Source organism: Melopsittacus undulatus, chromosome 6, assembly GCF_012275295.1.
Source record: "Melopsittacus undulatus isolate bMelUnd1 chromosome 6, bMelUnd1.mat.Z, whole genome shotgun sequence".
In the NCBI taxonomy this organism is placed as follows: domain Eukaryota; kingdom Metazoa; phylum Chordata; class Aves; order Psittaciformes; family Psittaculidae; genus Melopsittacus; species Melopsittacus undulatus.
Genome location: NC_047532.1, coordinates 11041216 through 11065263, shown reverse-complemented (window position 1 = coordinate 11065263; position 24048 = coordinate 11041216). Strand labels below are relative to the sequence as shown.

The 24048-nt window shown below is 46.2% G+C and overlaps 2 protein-coding genes across 2 annotated transcripts in view; both read left to right on the top strand.

The window, feature by feature from the left end:
• The window catches only part of EFCAB7 (EF-hand calcium binding domain 7), a 29772-nt gene extending 28574 nt beyond the window's left edge, over window positions 1-1198 (top strand). Inside the window, exon 15 of the mRNA XM_005151177.3 lies at window positions 470-1198. Coding sequence (XP_005151234.2) covers window positions 470-544 — 75 coding nt within the window. The 3' untranslated portion in view covers window positions 545-1198. The remainder of the gene's footprint in view (window positions 1-469) is intronic.
• A 2182-nt stretch (window positions 1199-3380) lies between these two features.
• The window catches only part of PGM1 (phosphoglucomutase 1), a 28465-nt gene continuing 7797 nt past the window's right edge, over window positions 3381-24048 (top strand). Inside the window, exons 1-7 of the mRNA XM_005151179.4 lie at window positions 3381-3735; window positions 18360-18522; window positions 19177-19323; window positions 20932-21057; window positions 22002-22192; window positions 22611-22765; window positions 23210-23325. Of these exons, the coding sequence (XP_005151236.1) occupies window positions 3490-3735; window positions 18360-18522; window positions 19177-19323; window positions 20932-21057; window positions 22002-22192; window positions 22611-22765; window positions 23210-23325 (1144 nt within the window). The 5' untranslated portion in view covers window positions 3381-3489. The remainder of the gene's footprint in view (window positions 3736-18359; window positions 18523-19176; window positions 19324-20931; window positions 21058-22001; window positions 22193-22610; window positions 22766-23209; window positions 23326-24048) is intronic.

The following is a 24048-nucleotide window of genomic DNA, read 5'->3' as shown; positions in this document are numbered from 1 at the left end:
GGGAAATTTAGATTGGGTATAAGGAAGAAATTCTTTACTGTGAGGGTGGTGAGGCACTGGAATGGGTTGCCCAGGAAGGTTGTGAATGCTCCATCCCTGGCAGTGTTCAAGACCAGGCTGGATGAAGCCTTGGGTGACCTGGTTTAGTGTGAGGTATCCCTGCCCATGGCAGGGGGTTGGAACTGGATGATCTTAAGGTCCTTTCCAACCCTAACTATTCTATGAATCTATTTAAATTTCAGTTTTATTCAGTATAAGCTGTAGGCTTAGTGCCCCTTGGATGTTTTCTGTCATACAATTAAAGCCAGTATTAAGTTTTGAACACCAGTTGTGACAGAAATCAATGTTCATAATTTAAATCTTTGTGGTATAAGTACTGAAACAGTTCATTTTGCTTACTAGCACTTCAGTTAACATGCAGTTCTCCAATAAACAACTATTTCACCTTTGTTTTCTCTCTTTTCTGCAGGTTTCTCAGCATGTGATGCCACTGAACGAGCAGGAAGAATGGCTTTATAATTGTGTGCATTCCCTTCTACGTTAAACATTCCAGTTAGAGCTGCTTCTTGGTAGCATTCAGACTAAGTCAGCAGATTGCTTTGGCAGCTTTTAGACAATTTATAGTCTTGTCCTTCTCAAAAAGCTGTCATTTATACTTTGAGTTTGATTTGTTAAAACCAATGAATCATCTAAGTACTTATTTCTGCTATCAGATTTCTGGTTATGGCTTTAAGAAATGTGTATAGTGATAGTTTGATAACTGTGAGTAGGTAAAATGGATGGAGTAACTGTAAGTATGTAAAATCCTTTGACAGAATAGTGTTCATGAGATACAGTCTAACAAAATAAATCGGCATTAAAATATTAAGACACAGTAAAAATTAGTGCTGTTCAGTAATAGAGCTGACAGTTCTAATGTTAACTGTGTTTTATAAAGGCTAAATTCCCTAAACATGCCTTTGTCTTCTATAACGTAACATAGTTCCATCACATGGTGGAACTGAAGAAAAGCTTTGTTTAATGGGTCTGATGGATTCCTAATTAAATACTCTTGTTTTGATGCAATAGGTATGAAGAAGTGAGGTTCATCATGTTGTATGGCCATCTTAGACTTGTTCTGAGTAATCCCTGTCTGATTTTATATTCTTCTATATAAAATAAAGTCTGCCTTTTCATATGTTAAGGAAATAACATTTGAGGAATATGAAGTTTTGTCTTGGGCTCTTGACTTTTAACAGCAATTTATTATTTCCAGGGTAGCTGAAATAAGAACACTGAAGTCCCCTCAAGTTTATGCTGCAATAGCAATGAAAACGAGCTCTGAGGTACTAAAAATACTCAACTTTTATGTTTTTCTGATTCCTCTAAATGTCTGTTAATGTGGAAAAAAGTAATGACCCTGGCCAGTGGATGCTTAAAAAGTGTCTGTGTTTAAAATAGACATTAAATGTATGTGACCTCATCTGCAAGGGCAGCAAGTAGTCTGGTAAAGCTATATTTATCTGCCAGCAACTCCTGCACTCTGCTCTTCCTCCTCTGTAATCGTACACTGGGTGAGTAAATGTCAGTTACTAAACAAGAACTGGGCTGGAGGCTGGCTGTGATTTACACACTCTGCAATTGGTGCTCAGGCAGTTTTGCTGGGATCTTTAGTGTTCAGGGCTTATTTTTCTTAGCAGATACAGCAGATAGTATTTTCATTTTCAGAATTGCTTTAAAGAATCCCAGCCTGGTTTATGTTGGAAAAGAGCTTAAAGCAGTTCCAACTGCCTGCCACAGACTCGGACACCTTCCACTGGAGCAGTTTGCTTCAATCCCCATCCAGTCTGGCCTTGAGCACTGCCAGGGATGGGGCAAACACAGCTTCTCTGGGCACCCTGTACCAGCGCCTCAACACCCTCACAGGGAAGAGCTTCTGCCTAAGAGCTCATCTCAGTCTCCCCTCTATCAATCAGTTTAAAGCCATTTCCTCATGTCCTATCACTACATGCTCTTATAAAAAACTAGTGGAGAGTTGAGAGGCCCCACAGATATTTGGTGGTTTCTAGCAAATGTCTGAGCTCTGGAAATGCTGCTTCAGGCTAGGTGTATGAAGTTCCTTGCTGTCTGTCAAAGGAGGAGCTGGGAAATGATGAGGCACTCTGTGTGCAGTAGACAGTACAAAGTGAGCACTCTGATACCTGCATTACTTTTGTCTATAAAATCAGCCCTATTAGATGTGGCAGGAATTCATATACTGCTCCTTCTGCCTTTTAGGAAAGGAATGGTTAAACCTGAAAGAAGCGCTTAGCTGAGAAATTATTGCACATGAGAAGACTTGGGTTTGCTGCAGGTAGGGTCTAGTTTAACATCACACAGTGATACACCATGAAACCTGTTTTCTTCTCTGATCCTGTTGCTGCTGGGAAGAGTTTCATTATTTTAACTTTTTAGGTGGGAATGGAGTTCTCCATGGTTCTACTTTTCCTGCCCCTGGAGGGGATAAGAATAGAGATTTTGATTGTTATCTACAGCATCTTTCCCAGTTTGCTCCAAGTCATAGAATAGTTTGGGTTGGAAAGGACCTGAAGATCATCCAGTTCCAACTCCCCTGCCATGGGCAGGGACACCTCACACTAAACCAGGTCACCCAAAGCTTCATCCGGTCTGGCCTTGGACAATGCCAGGGATGGTGCATTCACAGCTTCCCTGGGCAACCCATTCCAGTGCCTCAGCACCCTCACAGTAAAGAATTTCTTCTTTACACCCAGTTTAAACCTCCTCTGTTTAAGTTTCAATCCGTTACCCCTTGTCCTGTCACTACAGTCCCTATTGAAGAGTCCCTCCCCAGGCACCCTTCAGATACTGGAAGGCTGCTATGAGGAGCCAGGCATTATAATGATGGAAAAACATTCTAGCTTCTCTTTTTGGGGCTGGACACACATGCTAGCCTCTTCATTGGGAGACCTTTGGGAGAAATGTGTCTGTTAGCAGGTGTAATTTGAATTTCTGAAATCACAGCATCCCAGACTGATTTGGGTTGGAAGGGAGCTTAAAGCTCATCCAGCCCCAACCCCTGCCACGGGCAGGGACACCTTCCACTGGAGCAGCTTGCTCCAAGCCCCTGTGTCCAACCTGGCCTTGAACACTGCCAGGGATGGGGCATGTTTCTTTGGACAACCGGAGCTATAATGCAGCTTCTCCGCGCTGTTGCCCACACCGAGGACCCTCGGGGCCCTCGCCGGCTCTCACCGTTGTTCCGGTTGCTCAGCGGAGCCCCGAGGTGCCCGGGCGCCGAGCGGTGTTGGGCTGAGGCTCGGGCCCCGGCCTCCTCGCACCGGTCCGGGGCTGCGAGGGCACAACCGGAGGAATCCCCCGAAGCGATCCCCGCCTCTCCCGGGCCGGGCGGCGCCTTTAAGGGGCGGGAGCGCTGGCGGGGCCGGCTCCGGCGGTGGCTCCGGTTCCCCCCCGCCTCCCTCGGCCGCCCGGAACTACGAGCGGCGTCCGGCCATGGTGCGGATCGAGACCGTGAAGAGCAAACCGTACGGCGACCAGAAGCCCGGCACTAGCGGGCTGCGCAAGCGGGTGACGGTCTTCCAGAGCAATGCACACTACACCGAGAACTTCATCCAGAGCATCCTGGACACTGTGCCGCCGGGAGAGCGGCAGGAGGCCACGCTGGTGGTGGGGGGGGACGGCCGCTTCTACATGAGGGACGCCATCCACCTCATCGTCCGCATCGCTGCTGCCAACGGGGTAAGTCGAGGGGGGGAGCCGGCCTCAGCTGAATGGAGCTTCCTTTCGGGAAAGCGGCATCGTATAGCCCCGGGGGGGAGGCAGGGCCCTGCCGGACTGGCGGTGGCAGGAGCTCTGTGTCGTGTCTGCGTGTTAATGGTGAATGACAGGAGAGCTGGTGAGGCTCAGCGTGGGGACAGCTCGCCTTTCAGGCGCTAAAAATCACCTGGAAATCTTTACCTCCCGTGGGTACGTGCAGCAGCAATCGCTTGTAGAATCAGCGAGTGCAGCGGTGGGGAAGTGCGTGCGGTTTCCCTGTTCCAGCTTTTTCTGTCTTCAGGCAATAGTTGTGTTTTCCAGCACACACAAGTGGCACAGTGTGTGGAGCACCGTGTCATCTCTGGCAGTGTTCAAGGCCAGGTTGGACAGGGCTTGGAGCAACCTGCTCTAGTGGAAGGTGTTCTTGCCCGTGCCAGGGGTTGAAACTGGATAAGCTTTAAGGCCCCTTCCAACCCAAACCATTCTAGGATTCTGTGATTTCATGATGCTGGACTGTGTCTCACTGTTGGAGACGCCCATCCCCACCAGTTCATCTTGGTCCTGTCACTTCGTCAGGCCAAGAGGAGCCCAGCAGGGAGTGTGATGTAAGTGGGGATCACTGTGGTGAAACTGAGTTTGCAATGGGAGGCTTTTCCCTACATTTAGTGTTTTCTCCAAAGGAAAAACATTCACTTCTCCTGGGACACCTGACTCATCCTCAGCAGCAGCAAGCTTTCTTCCTCCTAGTCAAAAAAGGAGAGTGGGCTTGGTGGTTAGGTTTGGACATTAGGGTAATAACCTAGCATTGCCTATTTCAGCTTCTCAGTAGCAATCAGGTGCCTCAGTGCCGTTAGGTGTCTGGCTTCTTAAGAAAAAAGTAAACCTAGAGATCACTGCCTTCTAATAGCATAAAAAAACTGCCAGAGGGGAGACTGAGCTGAGCTCTTAGGCAGAAGCTCTTCCCTGTGAGGGTGCTGAGGCACTGGCACAGGGTGCCCAGAGAAGCTGTGGCTGCCCCATCCCTGGCAGTGTTCAAGGCCAGGTTGGACACAGGGGCTTGGAGCAAGCTGCTCCAGTGGAAGGTGTCCCTGCCTGTGGCAGGTGGTTGTAGCTGGATGAGCTTTAAGGTCCCTTCCAGCTCAAACCAGGCTGGGATTCTGTGAAAGAAGGAAATAATGGTTTCTTTTTAAGCCATATGGAAATTCATCTTTTTTGATTTGTGGTAGTTCCTCAACTGTCAGTCCCTGTCTCAGCATCCCAGCACCAGCCTTGTTGTGTGCTCCTATGGAAATGATGGATAGTGCTGCCTTCCCTGATGGGAAAAGCAGCAGGCACTGGTTTATTTATTTGTTCTCAGAAGGGGTTGGAGCTGAAGTGTTCATGCCTGACTGCACACACAGACAGCACCTTGGATCCCTATGAATAAGCAGACTGGGAGTCTTGTTCCCCAGAATAAAGCTGTAGTTTGTGCAGATTTTTGGATGTTCACCCAGGGCCTGGTGGGATGTGGCAGCCTTCCAGGTGCTGAGGAGTTCTCAGTCATCTGCACCTCAACTGAATCCCAGAAATAAGCAAGGGCCTGAAGGTAAAACTGTGTTGGGGTCTGATTTAGGTGTCTTCTTGGAGTGGGTTGAGGACCAGTCACTGCTCAAATCCTCCACCCTGGTCAGGCAGACACTCACGTATGTGCAGCACTACGGCTTTGAGCTTTCTGTCACAGTTGCATAAGCAGATCCCAATGGATGTGCTTTCTCACAGGCATTTGCCTTGTAGTAGTCTGTGAATTCTAAGTACTAGAACAGAATTAGCTCTAAAGTCAGAAAAATGTTCTGGGAAGGCAAGAGAGGAAATAGGAGATAGAGGAGGAAAGCAGGTGAAAGAATACATGGATGAAGAGCCAGGACACCAGTACCTGAAGTGAGAACCTTTACTTCAAAAGCTTTTCATTCTGAATCATTAATTTATAAAACAAGATACTGGCATGGCCTGAGACAGAATGGTAAGACCATTTCAAGTACAAATTTGGCAATATTACAGCACTACGAGTCATCTACTGATGCAGGCTCTCTATACCCTTGTCTCAGGACAGAGGTAGTGTTACAGGCTTGCCACAGTGCTGTAGAGTGCCATGAAATTACCCCTTTCTCTTCCCTAGAGATTCAAAGAGCTGGTAGGTCAAAAGCCCTGCAAAACTGTAGATGTAAGTATCCCATTTAGAAATGAGGAGGAAAAAACCTCGTAAGGGAGCACTGAGAAGAGCAAATGTCCCCCAGATTTTTCATTAAATGCACTGCAGATAAAGCCTAATTAAGTAACCACAAGGAGGAACAGTGGGGTGATCTACAGGATACAGTCACTGAAAACCTGATCCATAGCTGCTGGCTAAGTTTGACTGGCACTGGCTTGTATAAGTGCAAGTATTGCATTGCCAAACTCAAGAATGGCAAAACCATCAGGTCCCGAGAAATGAGGTGACTGAAAGTAGTTTCTTTAGGGAATACAAAACGCTGGTTTTGAGTAAATTTCTATCTACTTGCTTTCCTGTTTTGGAATGGTGAGGAAATGCTTGCTTTGTGGTTTTTCTCTGGAACTAAAGTGTTAGTTCCCTGATGGTTACCACAGTGTGGTTGAGTAAGAACCGATGAAAATCCTGTTTCTTCATAATAAATATGAAGTAACTGGAAGTCACCTACCCTGCAAAGGGAAGGATGGACTGATTCTGTTAATGGGTAAGGAAGTGTACTGCAGAACACATGGTAACTTGCTCCAGGAGGCTGTGGTTTTGTCTGAGTGCTGGGGTTCTCCTGATTCCAGCAGCCAGGTCTCAGAGAAAGACTCTGTAATGTCATGCTGAGAAACACTGAGTAATACAGGGAAGACTCCAGATGTGGCTGCACTGCTCTGTCTGGACACCTGAATCCACCCACAGTGCTGTTTTGTCTGTAGGGAAGAGATCATTACAATGCATATGAGGAGGGTATATAGTTATAACCTGAATGTGGTAAAACTGAAAACAAGAAGGAAGGAGTAAGGAGATAATGAAGGTAAGTTTGGGCTACAATCTTCCTAACATAGCTCTTTTGATTCTTGATTGACAGGTATGTTGTACCAGGCTGTATTCACTCATCTAAAGTCAGCCAGCCACCCAGGTGTGCCAAAGCAAGGGCTGGAAAACTGTATTTCTGGTCCTAGGGATTAAAAGGTGATTGGATTGTTACTTAAAAATCCTGTGGGTTTAAGATCTGTTTTCATGGTCCTCTGGAGCCTGAGGACCGCAGTTTGATTGTTAGTTTTACAACATGAAAGGAAAGGATGCTGAAGTCAGGTTTAGTTTTGTCTGCATCTGGAATGGTTAATATATAACTGAGTAGTTGCAACTGTCTAGCAACAACCCAATTTGTACTTGCATGATTAAAGAGTTTTTATCCTGTTTATAAACTTGCATTTGTATAAGTAAACTAAAAGGGAGGTTGTTGGATTTGCCTTTCTCAGTTGGCAACCAGTGTATCCTACCTAGTTTGTTTTGTACTGTTGTGCCAGGTTTCCTTGATGTTATTCCCAAACAGGGATTCTGACTCTTTAATTACAGGAAGAAAAGCTTAAAAGCTCCTGTAAAAGGAGAATTGTGGCTGTGCAGTAGCTTTATGTGGCTGGACAATAGCTTTATGTCAGAAGCATACTAAAATTACAGAATGGAAGGCTTAAATCTAGCTCTGCTTTGTGCACCAGGTTGATTCAGTAACATTGTCACCTGCTAGTCAATTGATTTACTGTGCTCCTGGTTCCTTCTTAAATAAACAGGTTTCAAAGTGCTGCAAAGTAGCTACATTAAAGAAAATAGCTTGAAGGTGTTTTGAATGCTAGGCAGCACTTTGCATGTTAAATACTAGCCTGGTTTTGTTTTACTGCTGCAGGACAAACAGTGCTCTCAACCCCAGAAAGTTTTGGTTTCCTGGCTTGGCTGCTGTTAACTTTTTTCCCTGCTAAATTATTCCAGGGAAACCAGGCTTCTAAGCTGTGTTGCATTGCTCAGCAGCTCTTTATTTGCCACTTTGTATCTCTGCTCTCTTTTTGTTTGTGTTGTTCTGCCATAGCCTCCAGACCAGTTTCCATTCTGACAGTGTCACCGAGCCCATAATAAGCAGTACGATGTGGCACAGGCTTGCAGAGCTACATTCTGGTCCCAGTTAGAGCGTGCTCACCTTCCGAGTCTCAGCATCCCAGCTGTGGAAGGGGCATAGTGGGATTTGCACATCTGTGATCTGCTTTAGGCCTGCTGATGGGAAGCATTTGTTATCGCTATCTGAGCCTTGTTTTTCTTACGTAGTTTTTAAAGAAACCTGTTACCAATGTCCCTTCTTGTTCTTATCTCTGCACAGCACTGTGTAGTCAGCCTTAGCCTTGTTGTTTACAGACTTTAATCCATTCAGCAATTGGCATCATTATCCCGAAGAATAGTCTCCTTCAATCCTCAGGGTCAGATCTTGCCTTTAACTAAAAGCTCTTGGTATTAAAACCATCGAACTAAAGTGATCACAAAGAAAGTTCTTCCAAAAAGCAATCCCTATGTACCAGAACTAGATGCTATGGGCATTAAGAAAAACCTCAATTTCTGATCTTTCTTACCTTACTGGTTTTCTCAGAAGCAGAAGTGGAAATTGAGCTGTGCCATCTGAAGTAAGGAAATAGATACCAATTGTGCCATGAGCATTCCCATGCAGATATATCCTGGCTTCAGATTATGGTGAGTTTTAGAAGACAACCATGCATGCAGCAGCTCTTGCAGCTTTGAGACTGCTTTAACACTACTTTAGCTTCTTTTTGCCTGTGAAGTGAATAGGCTTATATCAGTTTACAACTGAGGGTTATTAAGGCAGTGATCAGGGCATCCAGTTACAATTCCTTTTTGGAATTTTAAGCTCTGCACTAATGAAACTCCAGCTGAAAGGAAGGGCTAAGTTGTTTTAGGGTTAATCTCTGCAAATCCAGCAGCCAGAGTTGAAATCCGTACTAACAGGGGTTTAACTGTAATCTCCTGCAACAATGACTCCCTCTAACCAGAAGCCTCAGCTCTGGCTGTGCTGGTAGGGTAGCAGGATGGGGTCTAATGTCTTTGTCAAGGCAAAGTTTGGGATGGGTGAGCTGGACTGAATAGGTGCTACCCATATGTCTTGTGCCATGACTGAGCTGCACTAGGATCAAGAAATCCACTATGGTGGTCCTTGACATCCTGTTGTGCTTCTCTATGAGCTAACCAATATATTGATTACTGTTTCAAATGATGAACTGGAACATATCTTAAAAATAGAGACATAACACAGGATTTCAGTAAGAAGAAATGCAAAGGTTGTATAGGCAGAAGTAATGAAATATGAATGTAATACATACATTTATAATTGTAGTACAAGTTGGAGAATAACATACTAAGCCACAGATCTGATGAGTAACCGCAAAGGTACTCAGGAAAACAAATGTCATTCCTAGATTTTCAAGTAAGGTTGTTGTAAGAAACCCAGGAAATAAAGTGTCACCAGGAATCTGATCTGGGATCCTAGCCCTCAGAGAGGATGCAATCTGCCTGGGGCAGACTCCAGCGGGAATGACCTGAGGGTGGGAAGATGTGGCCAGTGAGACAGGAATGAACTTAGTCTAGAGATGTGGAAGCATGCTGGGAGTCTGCATATGTCTGCAATGATGCTGCAGGGAGGAAGGTAACAAATTGTTCTCTGGCTTGATGGCGATAGGGCAAGAATTAAAATTGCAACAGCAAAGGTTTAGGTTAGACATTAGAAAGCATTTTGGAAGCTTAAGGCTAATGAAAGGAGTGAATTGCCTGGGGAGGTCATTGAGTCTCTTGTCTGGAAAAACCTCTACTGAGAAGGGTTTGGGCTGGGCTGACCCTGCCTTGGGCAGAGGCTGAGTGACCTCTCTACAGCCCTTCCAGCCCTCTTTCCTGCTAATGTACTTGAGCCACTTTTTACTCCTGGGCCACAGACAAAGCTTCTCAAGCACATTCAATTCTGTGAGAAAACACTCGTGTATGTCTTCTCCTCTCCTTTATGTGCACTTTTCTTGGCTCTGTATAGCCACCATGCCATCACATATACATACTGTGGGTTCCAGACAGCAGCTTAGCTCTGTACACCTCAAACCACAGCTTCTATCCCTGATCCTACAAGGTTTAACCAGATAAATCTGTGCACCTCACACTAGCATCAGGCTGAGCCAGTCAGTGCCCTCCCTCTGCTCCACAGCATAGTCTGCATTTTGTAGTTCCAAAGTGTTTGGGTTCAGGTGCTGGTTTTAATAATAGTATCTAGGGTCAGGGGCTATCTCTCAGCAGGCTGGGCCAGAAATCCTGGACCATTCCTGGGTTTGCTCAAGGTAAACCACGTGGAATCTCTCTCATGTCCACGCTGCAGCAGCAGGACAGCAAATGCCCTGGCAGTTCAAGGTAAAATGGGTGTGCTTTGAGCAGCTGACCTTTGAACAGTGTTTCTCAGTAATGGGTGTTGGTGTGTGCTTCTCTCAAGGCAAAGGGAGGATCAGCCCCTACAAGTGTGACAGACCTGGGGCCCATTGCTCACCTACAGCAATCTTGCAGATGGTGGCTTCACTCCCAGCTCTGCAGAGCCCTTTCAGGCCACCCATCTAGCTTGTGTCTTAACTTTAACTAGGGTGCAATGTAGGTGTAGAACAGTGTCTCTTAATCCTGGAATGACTCTTATGTATGTGGTTGCACTTATGTGCCCCCATGCTTTCGAGATGGTGCCACATATTTTGCCTTTCTGTCATCTCTACAGCAACTTCAAACCCTAGTTTTGAATTAATTAGTATGGAAACAGAGTTTTGCAGGTGGAGCAGCACTCCTTGTATGGCTGATAGGCTTGCAGTTGGTCTATTTATTTTGCTTTGGCTCCACTTGTCCTGGAATTACAAATGTCACACACAGCAAGTGGCTGCCTGGACCAAAGGCAGAAAGTGCCTCTTTCTGGCAGCTGAACAGCAGGTTCCTTAGGGCTTTTGGCACCCTCTTATGGTGAGTGTGTAGGCAGCAGTGCAGGGACTGTTCTGAGGGCAGAAGTTGAGGGAATGTGATTTCTGTCTTAAACAGTCACAAAATAAGTGTAAAATACCTGATTCTACCTGTTCCCTGGGATTTCATGCTGTGCACCTTTGTGACTAATCACAGGAAAAGAGCATAAAGAGATAATGCCAGTTGCTGTCAGAAAAATTCCTGTGTAGCTGGAAAAGGAAGACTGCAGCTGAACCCAACTCCATGGTAGGTAGGGTACATTGGCTTTATCAGCCCACTGAATGTGGGAGAGAAGAGGAATGGGAAGAAGCTGAAAGGAGAAGAAGGGCTGCTCATGATGGAGAAGGCGTCCTGGACTTTGGAGAAGCCTGACCCCCCCAGGAGTGTTTGCAAGGGATGAGAAGAGAGAATTACTGTTCAGACTGGCTTTTGCACAGGGAGTTCCCCCATCAAATACTTGGCTTGCCTGTATGTCAAAATGAAGCACTGTAGCTTGGAGTAAGGCTGTGCTAAGGATGAGTTAACATCAGAGTGTGAAGCCAGGAGAGCCTGGCTGCCTGGTCCCAGGCTTAGGGAAGGCTCCAGAGAGCCATAGGCCACAGTGCAATGAGGTAAGGTGGCAGAGCTTACACAGTGGGAGAGGAGATGGGGCAGTGATGGAGGCAAGGGAGGAGCTGCAGTGTTTTACTGAAGTTTAAGTTCTCTCTAAATAGTCTTGTCTTTAAAACATAAAATTCAACAGCTAGTTCATAGTCTTAGTTCTATTCTTGCATGTCTGAAGCACAAGATGGTAAAAGGGGACCTAAGCTAGCAGATGTCCCCTGCCTGTGGCAGATGGGCTGTTTGGTAGGGAAATACCCTCACCAGCCTCTGACTGCCATGAGGAATAAGAGACCCGGAAATATCTCCACAGGGAAAAGTTAAGGAGATTGGGGCTGTTTACTGTAGCAAAGAGAGGGCATGCAGTCTGTAAACTAAAGGGCTTTTTAATGTGTGAGAAGTTGTCAGAAGGGGGTTATGATCAATTTGTTTTCTGTGACAGCTCAGAAGGACTTAAACCACAGCAAGGAAGATGCACAGCAGATTGTAGAAAGACTCTTCTAACTGCTAGGTTAACTATGTACTGGCATGGCTTCCTGGTGAGGAGGCTTGCAAGAACAAGTCCTATCAACTTTCTGGAGGATGCTCTAGGTGTATTTGATCCTGCACTGCTTCTGCAGGGAGCAGGTGATCTGTTGAATTCCTTTCCAGCCTGTAAGTGATCTGTAATGATCAGTCACCCAAGCAAAGCCTCCCAGATCACAGATCATAGAATCACAGAAACATAGAATGGTTTGTGCTGGAAAGAACCTTAAGATCATCCAGTTCCCACACCTGCCATGGGCAGGGACACCTTCCACTGGAGCAGCTGCTCCAAGCCCCTGTGTCCAACCTGGCCTTGAACACTGCCAGGGATGGGGCAGCCACAGCTTCTCTGGACAAGAGAAGTTGTGAAGTCCAATGACCAACACCTTCCTCTCCAGCCTTATTTACCTTGATTCCTCTGTCCAGTACATGTACACTTAAACAAATTCCTAACCCTCCAAAGGCCTTTTCCTTAGCAGGAAGTCCATGTGCATCTCCTCTGTGTAGCCATGGAAGTCGGTAGGTGGCCTGTGCCTTCCTCCTGTCGCTTAATGCCGGGGCATTTCGCGAGCAGTAAGTTATCTCGCTGGGAATAACAGGGGAAAGAGCTTGCTTAGGCGCCTTTCCTGCCAGGGGAACTGTCTGGTGTGAGGCTTGAGAGCTGGAGTTTGTTTTCTCTGCCGCTAGAGGGAAACCTGTGCCTTTGTATGAGAAGAAAGGGCGTCTCAGTTTCAGGATGCTGAGCTTGTAGGGATGTGTACAAACCCAGCCAAACTCAGGACGCTGCATATCCCAGGCAATGCCGCTGCTGGTGTAAAATGTATGTTGTCATACCTCCGTGTGGTTTGGTGGGGAAAAGAGAGGAATTAAGGAATCAAATTCTGAGCACATAAATTGCTTCTGAGGCTCTGAGATAAGGGGTTCTGGGTGGATCAGGCAGCTTGGTTCATGTGTGCTGTGGTCTGGTCAGCATCCTGCAGCGTCCCAGCTTTTGTCTAAGCCAGTGCTTGCCCCATGGGCTGTGGTGGGGCAGCAATCTTTGGGGTTCCAACAGATGCCTTAAATGGCTTTGTGTTCTGAGAGTAAGCCTGAATGAAATGCTTCTTCCTTAGGAGTTAATTTGCCACTGTTCAGCTGTGTACACATCTCCTTTTCCCCCCTGCTTTTTACTAATAGGACAAGCTGAGTCATTACCAAGTATGTGTTCTTTAATTGCTCCAGTAATGTCTATAAATTGCTTCCAGCAGCTCAGGCAGAGGAGTCTAATGTTATTGAAGATGTTTTGAGGAAACTCTGATGTCAGTCTAGCATTCAGGGTTACCTTCCCCATGTTTAGGAAGGTGATGCTTCGTAAAAGTTTCTTGGTGTACGAGTCTCTTCTGTATGTGTTGAGGCTGCTCCAAAACAAATAGCTTTAACAGATGTAATTGTTTTTTGTGGTTTTAGTAACTCTGGGTGCTTATACTGCCCTTGGTGAGACTTGTGTGGATATTCAGTTGAAACCATTGATCATGGCTTTTTAGCTACTCTGGGGTTTTCTTGGTCATATGAAGATTTCTCCACTATTCATTGTGGATAATACCCCTGTGTCTGAGGGGGAACCCATGGAAAAGTTGTCTTGTCAGAGCAGGGGTTGTATGAGCAAACTGTAGGTAACAGATCTGTTGCCTTCCATTTTAAGAGTGACCTTTAACTCACCAGACTTAGCAAGATGCCTTGGGCTGGGTGCTGCAGTGCCCACTGGAGGCTCACCTCACGGGTGCAGCGTGACAGTGGCCCTGGCCAGCAGCTTGGCACTGCCCTGCAGCTCTGCCTGGCTGGTGGTGACCGTGCCAGGGCAATGATCAGTGCATCTGAGCTGAGGGCTGAGCTGCTTTCCTTCCCCTTCCCCTGTCCTAAGGGAGAACAGGATGGGTTGACAGTGCTGGGCTCAGTGGATGATAGCACAGAAGGACGAGGAGCTGTGCCTGCGGAAGCCAGAAGATGATAAAGGAGGCAAAACTCCTTTCCCAGTGAGGGATGGCAGCGTGGAATTGTGTATTCTCCGTGACATTGATCCTCCACAACAAGTGCAAGAAAACGTCTTCAGTTACAGAAACCACATTCAGCTGGAGGTTCAGGGAGTTATTTTTGGAAGCTCAACGACTTCACTGAACTTCTGTTTAATAGGTGGGCCATTGCTGGTGTCAAGATTGATTTTTGTATTGTGTCATAATTGGCTTTTTAAATGCGTTTGTGTGGAAAAAGAACATGGAAGATGCTCCTCTGCCTCTGTTGACTGTGCCAACAGCTCCTTACAATGACCAGAAACCAGGAACCAGTGGATTACGGAAGAAGACCTTTTATTTTGAATCCAAGATGAATTATTTGCAGAATTTTATCCAGAGTATATTTTATTCCATAGACCTAAGAGATCGACAAGGATCTTCTATGGTAGTTGGAGGTGATGGGAGATACCTTAATAAGTCTGCAGTGGAACTCATAGTCCAAATGGCTGCTGCCAATGGGGTTGGTAAATGTTAAATGCCTAAATTCCTATAGTTGTGTAGCTGATAAATGCAGAAAACCATAGTAAATTAGTCACTGCATGATTTAATTTCCCCAAAGACTTTACTCAAGTGGTAATAGTTAACTTTTTAATGGGAAATCAGCTTGGTAGTACAGAAATTGCTGTTTTTTCACTTTGAAGTGATGTGGTTGGATAGAAGCATGTGAGAATACACGTGCAGCAAAGAAGAGAAACGCTGCTTGGGGTTTGTGTGCTCTTGCTTTGTGTTTTGACATGCCACAAGCTATTGGCACCTGTGGAGTTCATAGCCTCCCCATCAGATCCTGTTCAGAAGTTAGGTATCTGGTGGAGCCATGGCTCACTGTTCCGTGCAGCTTGGCAGAAGGTTGTTCAGCATGGGTCTGAGCTGCTCAGCAAAATGAAAGGTAAACCAAGGTGGTTTCTTTCCCAGTGGTTAAGTTGTGGCTGTGTGATAAAATACACTGGGAGCCTTTGAAAACTGAAATAAGATGAGAGTTAGGAACCGAGTGGCAACCTTTACAGTGTTCTCTGTGTGGAAAACTGTGTCTTGGGAGCAGAACAGAAGGCTTGTCTGTTTGCAGCAGACTCTTGGGCACTGGGGGGTTCTCTTTGTTTCCTTCTGCTTTTTAAGAAGAAAAGACTCTGCTGTCTGTCCTGGATCTCTTAGGGCAGAGTAAGCTTTATGCTGAGAGACCTGGCTCTTAGGTATTTGACAGAAAAACCTATCTGATCACAGCAGGGTAATAAGGAGTGACTGGGAGAATAGGAGAGAATTATTTTGCTTCTTAAATCAAGATATTTTCAACCTTTTTGGGGGAAAATATCCTTTGGCATTGCAAATTAATGTATAGCTCTAAAGTCAGTGTATGGGCTGAGCAGAAGAGCTCGGAAATGTGCACAGAGAGCCAGGCCTGCTGCTTGGAGTGCATGACGCTAGGACAGATCTGCTGGTATAGGTGAGATTACACTGATCTTCACCAGCTGAGGCTTTTCTCATGTGTTTCGTTCCAGCAATGTGGCTCTTGTCTGGCTAAAATCTAGTTTCACTGCTGGTTCTGGTATTTTTTGTTGGTTTTCTACAGTCTGGTTAATACCTGTGACTATCAGCACTGTGCTTTATAGAATAGAAGGCATGAGTCCAAGGATTCTTTCCAGTATAAAAAAAACCCATAAGGAGGGCATGTGTATTGTGTTTTGAGTATGTGAAAATCTCCTTGGAGGTGTGTACCAGAGACAGGTACTGTTAAGTCTACAACTGTGGGATCAACAGGGTTTCCTAATTGCACCAAGCATATTGATAGCATCACATTCCACGTTTTTAATGATGATTATTTGGTTACAGGAAATTGTCAAGGTAGTTTGTTCACTTAACCTGACTTGCATAAAGAGAAGTGTCTCTATTCAGAGGCTGTAACTGTACCACAGTGTATAGGATTGGTGCATCTTGTGATGCATCTGGTTTACAGCAAGAGGATGGGAAGAGTGTGCTGATGGCCCAGTGAAGCTGTGGACACCAGTTTCCCTGGCCTGGAAAACATGTTTTTGATGTGAAAGCATCAGTCTGTGTTACTGGGGGAGGAGGTAGGCTGCAGGAGGTATCTTGCTTGTGTGCATATTAGTGGGGCTTTCAGAAAAAATGGGGTAGAAGTGTTGCCTGGATTGCTTCAGAGTGCTGTGGCTCAGAATCACTGCACAAAGTGGGTCTGTTTGTGAACAGGAGAAGAGAAGGCTCCCGGGAGACCTGAGAGCAGCTCCAGTGTCTAAAAGGGCTCCAGGAAAGCTGGAGAGGGGCTTGGGACAAGGGCCTGTAGGGACAGGCCAAGGGGAATGGCTTGAACCTGCCAGAAGAGGGGAGACTGAGCTAAGCTCTTAGGCAGAAGCTGTTCCCTGTGAGGGTGCTGAGGCGCTGGCACAGGGTGCCCAGAGAAGCTGTGGCTGCCCCATCCCTGGCAGTGTTCAAGGCCAGGTTGGACACAGGGGCCTGGAGCAAGCTGCTCCAGTGGAAGGTGTCCCTGCCTGTGGCAGGGGTTGGAGCTGGATGAGCTTTAAGCTCCCTTCCAACACAAACTGATCTGGGATTCCATTATTTCATCCTTAGTTTTTTCTTCTGAGAATTTCCAGAGAATTGAAAAAGATCGAGTGTGAATTGGTCAGTATGCTGCTATCCTGAGCAACCTTTTCCACAAAGGATTTAGCACTGGATGGGTGGGAATAACATCTGGAAACCTCTGAAAGCAAAGGAGGACCCCAAATCAGCAAGTAGCACATCCAGAGACAAGTTTTCATTCTTTTCTTTCCTCATAACTGCAATGCACTGGCAAAAGCTGCAGTTCAGGTGCATGGGGAGGTCAGGTTGGGTAAGGCCAAAGGATGTGATGTGTTCACCAGCTCTTCTGCAGCTGATGTGTTGTTTGGGAGGGAAACTCCCTTGTTTTTCCAGTCCTTCCAGCATCGCTTGAGCTGCACATGAGGCCTGGAAGAGCACTGATGCAGAGGGGTCTTGTGGCTCAATGTGACCTGCAAAGGGAAGCTGGGAAACAAAAGAATCACAGAATCCCATGTTGGAAGGGACCTCGGGGAAAGTTTTCACTTTGGGTTTTTAAGCTGCTGTTTGATGTTTATGCTCATTGGTGGGGATGCAGCTCTTTCAGCAGCACCTTGCTCACCCATCCCCTGTTGTGACAGCTGTAGCATGTAAGAACCTGTTGGCAGTGAAGCTGGGGCTTAGCACTGGGCAGTGCCATGGGAGAGGAATCACAGTCATCCAGTGCCCTTGGCTTAGCACTGGACCTGGGCCTTCAGTCTGGGAATGCTGCTTTTCTCTGCTGCTTTATTCTGTGTTTGGATGAAATTCCTCCTCTTTCCTGAGTCATCTATAGAGTTTAATCTCTGTGGTTGACGGAGAGTAGCCTGGTATTCTCTTACATCTGTCACCTCATTAACAAAGACTATGTTAAGGAACATGGCTTATGTTAAGGAACACATTCTTCCAGATAAATATTCATCTTCTGCTTTACTACATCAACTCCAGCAACCAGATCCTGATCACGTTGTACTGCTTAGCACATTGTTCTGGATTTAATAGTGGTGATAGAACTGAATTCATGGGAAGGAGATGAGTTACCCACTGTGAGTCAGACAATCTGCAGCTGCTCCCAAGGGAATAGAGATGATATTCAAGTTTTGTTCTGTTTTGGCTTCTCTCAGCTCCATTGTGTCTTTTGAAAGCAAAGTTCAGTACCACAGCCAAAGGGTTGCTTTGCTGGGGCTTTGTTTAGTTGTTGCTGAGCTGCCCCTGGAAAGTTCAGCTCTCCAGTGCAAGCTGCCATTTCCAGCCTGGCTGCAGTGCTTGTAAAGGAAAATGCTAAAAAAGCACAACAGAATCAAAGAATCACAGAATAGTTGGGGTTGGAAAGGACCTAAAAATCATCCATTTCCAACTCCCCTGCCATGGGCAGGGACACCTCACACTAAACCAGGTCACCCAAGGCTCTGTCCAACCTGGCTTTGAGCACTGCCAGGGATGGGGCAGCCACAGGTTCTCTGGGAACCCTGTGCCAGGGCCTCAGCACCCTCATAGTAAAGAACTTCCTTATATCTAGCCTGAACTTCCCCTGTTCAAGTTTTAACCCATCACTCCTTGTCCTATCGCTACAGTCCCTGATGAAGAGCCCCTCTCCCTTATCCTTGTAGGCCCCCTTCAGATGCTGGCAGGGTCAGATGCTGCCCTTCACTGTACACAGCAGTGAGGAGCAGCAGCCTCCCAGAACAAGCTGTTTGTTTGCAGAGAAGCAGCACCTGTGCCATCAGCATGCTCCTGGGGCTCTGCTTTACCAGTCACCAGTGGGGTTTCGTGGGTTTGCTGGGTTTAGTTTTTGGAGTTCACGGAAGTTTCTTTTGCTCTTTCATTTTCAGATTGGCCGCTTGGTCATTGGGCAGAATGGCATTCTCTCCACCCCAGCAGTGTCCTGCATCATCAGAAAAATCAAAGCCATTGGTGGCATCATTCTGACAGCCAGCCACAACCCTGGTGGCCCCAATGGAGATTTTGGCATTAAGTTCAATATTGCCAATGGAGGTAAGTTTGCTTTGTCCATAAAATCCCAGAGTGGTTTGTGTTGGAAGGGAGCTTAAAGCTCCTCCAGCTCCAACCCCTGCCACAGGCAGGGACCCCTTCCACTGGAGCAGCTTGCTCCAAGCCCCTGTGTCCAACCTGGCCTTGAACACTGCCAGGGATGGGGCAGCAACAGCTTCTCTGGGCACCCTGTGCCAGCGCCTCAGCACCCTCACAAGGAAGAGCTTCTGCCTAAGAGCTCATCTCAGTCTCCCCTGTTCTGGCAGGTTCAAGCCATTCCCCTTGGCCTGTCCCTACAGGCCCTTGTCCCAAGCCCCTCTCCAGGTTTCTTTCCTGCAGCCCCTTTAGGCACTGGAGCTGCTCTCAGCTCTCCCCTTCAGGAGCCTTCTCTTGTCCAGGCTGCCCCAGCCCAGCTCTCTCAGCCTGGCTCCAGAGCAGAGCTGCTCCAGCCCTCGCAGCATCTCCATGGCCTCCTCTGCACTCACTCCAACAGCTCCACACCCCTCATGTTGGGATTTAAGGCCATCCCTGCTCTGTGAGACATTCCTCTCCTAGGGAGGTATTCCCAGGCCCAGATCTTTTGCTGTGCTTCTGAAGCACTCTCCTCTTGCATTCTGATTCTTTAACATCTTCTCCCTTGCCCATTACATCCTGCAGGTCCTGCTCCTGAAGGTATCACCGATAAAATCTTCCAAATCAGCAAGAAAATCGAGGAGTATGCAATCTGCCCGGATCTCCAGGTGGACCTGAGCACCATTGGGAAACAGCAGTTTGACTTGGAAAACAAATTTAAACCATTTACAGGTAAATGACAGGTCTTCCTTTTGGAAAGTTTCTTTTCAGGTGGATTTAGTGTGAGCCTGCCATAAGGGCATTTGATGTTTCTGGAGGACAGATGTGGCCATTCTGACCTATCCTCCTCAGTTGTTGGATAAGTCAGACAGGGACATTGCTCCTGCTCTCCCTGGCATTTATTCCTATCCTTTTTTTTTTGGCCTGCATCTTATCTTATGTAGATACTTTAATTACATTACTGTTTCTGTCCTAGAGAAGGTTGGACTTCAGCAGGTAAATTTGCTCCCCCAAACTTCCCCAGACACTGTTTTGTCTGTAAATCTAGCATTAACCTGTGCTTGAAAATCAGACAACTCCGCAGTTAATGTGCATTTTCCTGATTAAAAATCACAGTGTGTAATCTGTGTAACTGATTTCTTTTCCCATAATTTCACATATAAAAGCTGTCTCTGTGAGTGGGAAAGCCGTTATATTTCACACATGACTTTTGTCAGTCAGCAGTGAAACCCGAAATGCATTAAAAAGGCTTTTGAAGAACACTTGCTGTGAGGATTTATTTCCCATCTCCTGGTGCCATGTGCTTGGAATGGAAAAAAGTAAATTCAGAGATTCTAACAGTTGGTATTTCTCTCAGTTCCCATCTCTGTGTAGTGGAATTTTTATGTTAATGGGGTTTTCATGGCTCTGTCTTTATACTGCCTGTTAGTTGTAAAGGTGCAATGTTTTCCAACTATTAGGTGCTCAGTTCTCATTGAGTTTGGTGGAAATCTGAGATCTATTTATATTTTTATATGTATATATTAAAAAGTATAAATATACATATTAATATATTTTTAATATTTGTATATATCTGTTTATATATATATAATATTTGCTTCCCTTTTTCCTTTAATCCCACTCTTCAGGTAAGCAGAGTGGGACTGAGCCCTCTGGAAAGAAGTCCAGGGAGCCATAGCTGTAACAGTGTTTGTCTTAAGGATTTTGTTGGTCTGTTTGGTCTGTAACCTGATTAGCAGTGACAGCCTGTGATTAAATTCTAAATACAGGACCATTATTACTGTCTTTATGAAATGATTCTATGGGATGTTTAAAGGCTTTATGGTGAGCCTTGGTCCTTTGTACCAAGGACTGCCAGCACAGTGCCATGTGTAGCAAAATTAGCATTGAGTCCTAGAGTGGTTTGTGTTGGAAGGGACCTGAAAGCTCCTCCAGCTCCAACCACTGCCACGAGCAGGGACCCCTTCCACTGGAGCAGCTTGCTCCAAGCCCCTGTGTCCAACCTGGCCTTGAACACTGCCAGGGATGGGGCAGCCACAACTTCTCTGGGCACCCTGTGCCAGTGCCTCAGCACCCTCACACTAAAGAACTTTTTCCTTATCTAGAACCTAAATCTCCCCTGTTTCAGTTTGAACCCAACACCCCTTGTCCTATCACTACAGTCCCTGATGAAGAGTCCCTCTCTGGCATCCTTTTGGCCCCCTTCAGATACTGGAAGCTGCTCTGAGGTCTCCACGCAGCTTCTCTTCTCCAGGCTGAACAGTCTGGACAGTTGCTTTTGTCCAAAGATTTTGAACTGTGAGAACTGGTCTCCATTTACTTTGTCTTTTTTCCTTCCAGTGGAGATTGTGGACTCGGTAGAAGCTTATGCGAATATGCTGAGGAACATCTTTGACTTCCATGCGTTAAAGGAACTGCTTTCAGGGAAGAACCAACTCAAGATTCGCATAGATGCTATGCATGGAGGTAGGGGTGGACTTGGGTTTGAGACATTGTTGGGGGCAGATATCCCTAGGGCTTTACCACCTACTTCAGAGAGCAAGGTTATCTTCTGGAATTTCTATCCATCACTTGTAAATCTGGGTTTTGTTATGTTTGGATTTAGGAATTGACCTAGGCAGAGATTGGAGGGGATGCTGAATGGCTCACACATATCTATCCACACTTGAGAGGTGGAAGAGGTTAGCACTGGTGCTGTCATCAGAGCTGTCCTGGAGGACCCCACATCAGTCAGCGTCCCATTGAGGTCACAGCAGTTAGGCAAAGAGCTTCCCATAGGTGTCTGAGTACAGCAATAATACCATTAGACTGTTTTATATGATTGAATATAGAAGCCAAGCTTGTGAGTCTCTTTCAATAGACATTTTCAGGAGCACCCTTGCTTTCCTGCATCTTGTTTCTCTTGTCTCTAGATCATTCCCATTCCAATGCTCACTTATTTTTTATTGCCTACATTATTAGTGTTTGAGAGCAGTAAATTCTATTGTACTGCTGGATATCTGTGAAGCACGTGTGCATTTTGGTCTATTATGTGGTGATACTAATACCTTGGTGCCCTCGTGGCATAAGCCCTTCACAGTGGGGTCCTGGCTCACACACTGAACCCCTGGCATAGGCTCATCCTCTCTTCTAAACCCATGAATGGTTTGCCTTATTTAGTGGGACAACCCCCCAGCTGAGAAGCTGCTTTGGCAAGAGCCTGTGTGCCTGCGTGGATCAGGGTTAAACACACCTATGTGCTGCTTGGGTCTTTGATGTAATCATTTGTGCTTTACTCCATAAACTACATAAACCCACCCAAACTGACCAGACTGGTGGTTATGTAGTGGTTACTGGTGAGCTGGGTGGTTATGTGGCTGGTGCAAAGCGAGGGGCAGAGGCTGACTTGTTTCCATGTTTTGCTGTGATAGTTGTGGGCCCTTATGTAAAAAAGATCCTGTGTGAGGAGCTTGGAGCCCCAGCAAACTCAGCTGTGAACTGCACCCCACTGGAGGACTTTGGTGGCCACCATCCTGACCCCAACTTAACCTATGCTGCTGACCTGGTTCAGACCATGAAGACAGGAGAGTACGACTTTGGAGCTGCCTTTGATGGAGATGGGGTAAATAGGCTGTTCCTTATTCACCTTTTTGCCCTCTAATCAGCTATGGGGAGTGACTGCTCAGGAGCAGAGGAGAATGAGGGCAAAGACCTTTTATTTTTCCTCTTTCCAGTTGTGAATGGAGGTGAACTGCTTGCTGCAATTTGCCACCACAGCAATAGCTGGCTCCTATGTCGATGCTGAAGTCCAAACTGTGTTTAAATAGCTTTAAAGGCTGTGAAAAATCAGCAGGAAAGTGAAATCCTATCCAGGTGCTATTTAACTGTGTCAAAACTCTGCATTTATTTCAGTGCAGTCAAGAAACCCTCTGTGAGTCGCTGGCTTTATGGGCTGTGTCTGCCAAGCAGAACAACTTCTGCCTCTGCAGTCGCTCCATACTAAGCATGGATCAGAGCTGTTCCTCTCTTGTCTTCCCCAGGATCGCAACATGATTCTTGGGAAACACGGCTTCTTTGTGAACCCCTCCGACTCCGTTGCTGTCATTGCTGCCAACATCTTCAGCATCCCGTACTTCCAGCAGACTGGAGTGCGTGGCTTTGCCCGGAGCATGCCCACCAGCGGGGCTCTGGATAGGTAACATCCACCTCTGTGCATGGTGGGAGAGGGGAGCCCAGCCAAGGAGAGGGACTGTCCTTTTGTCTTCAGTGGGAATGAGTGCATCTCATGGGACCATCTCGTGGTCCATCTGAGGGGTGAAGCAGAGCCAGAGCTGTTATGTTTATATCTACTCTTTAATTGTGCAAGGGGTTGGAACTAGATGATCATTAAGGTCCCTTCCAACCCAAACCAGGCTGAGATTGCATGATCCCACCTATTTCCAAGCCTCATACCAGGATGAAATGGGTTTATTGGACAAAGAATTGTTCATTATAAAAAACCAAGCCAGTGGCATGACTGGCATTCAGTGCTACACCAAAAGCAATGCTTGGTACCAGCTGAAGCTCCTGCTGCAGTATTACACATGGGAGTGCTGAGACTCCAGCTATGATGTGACTTTAGCCTTTCTCACCTTTGAAGGGTGGCCCAAGCTACAAAGATTGCTTTGTATGAAACTCCAACTGGCTGGAAGTTCTTTGGAAACTTGATGGATGCAAACAAGCTGTCTCTGTGTGGAGAGGAAAGCTTTGGTACTGGTAAGTCAGCATTCCTGATCTCACCAAGGATGCTATTATTCCTCCTAATTCTTTGTTGTGGTGGGTAGCTTGGGATATATCTTTCATATATAGTTATTAATGCTTCTAATTAATTACATCTTAAAAAAGCTTGCAAGAATCCTTGGTGGAAACAAACACCAAGTTTGGTCAGGCAGGAGCTAGCTCTCCTTTCAGTTAGTTAGGAAGGCATATGTAGATATGCAGGAAGTTTGAGGGCCTCTTTACTAGCCCGGTCATTGAGTCTATGGGGATTAAGTGCAATGTTAAATGTATTTTTCAACTCTTGGTGGCCAGGAAAACCTTCTAAATGTTTTCATTTCTGGAAAGAAATATGGTTTGGAGCATGCAGTTTTATTAGGGAAGGTTTCAGGTCACTATTAAATCTCTGAGCTTAATAGGGCCCTCATTTTCCTGTTCGAAAAACAAGGTATGATTTATAAAGTTTAAATTAACACTTGCCTTTGAACAGTCGGAGCAAGTTATTGGGTTACTGAGAAACAAAGTGAACATCTTAAGGAATTTACTAGGGGTGTGCACGTGACACAGCCATTATTTGTGCAGGGAAGTAGAAGTGAGCAGGTTTTGCTCTGCGTCGGCGCGGCGTGTTCAAAACACGCAGTGTTCCTGTGAGGCCTCAGCTCTTCCTGAGCTCTCCTGTGGCATCTACCACATGGTTTTAATGTCCTGACTGTGGAAATGCAA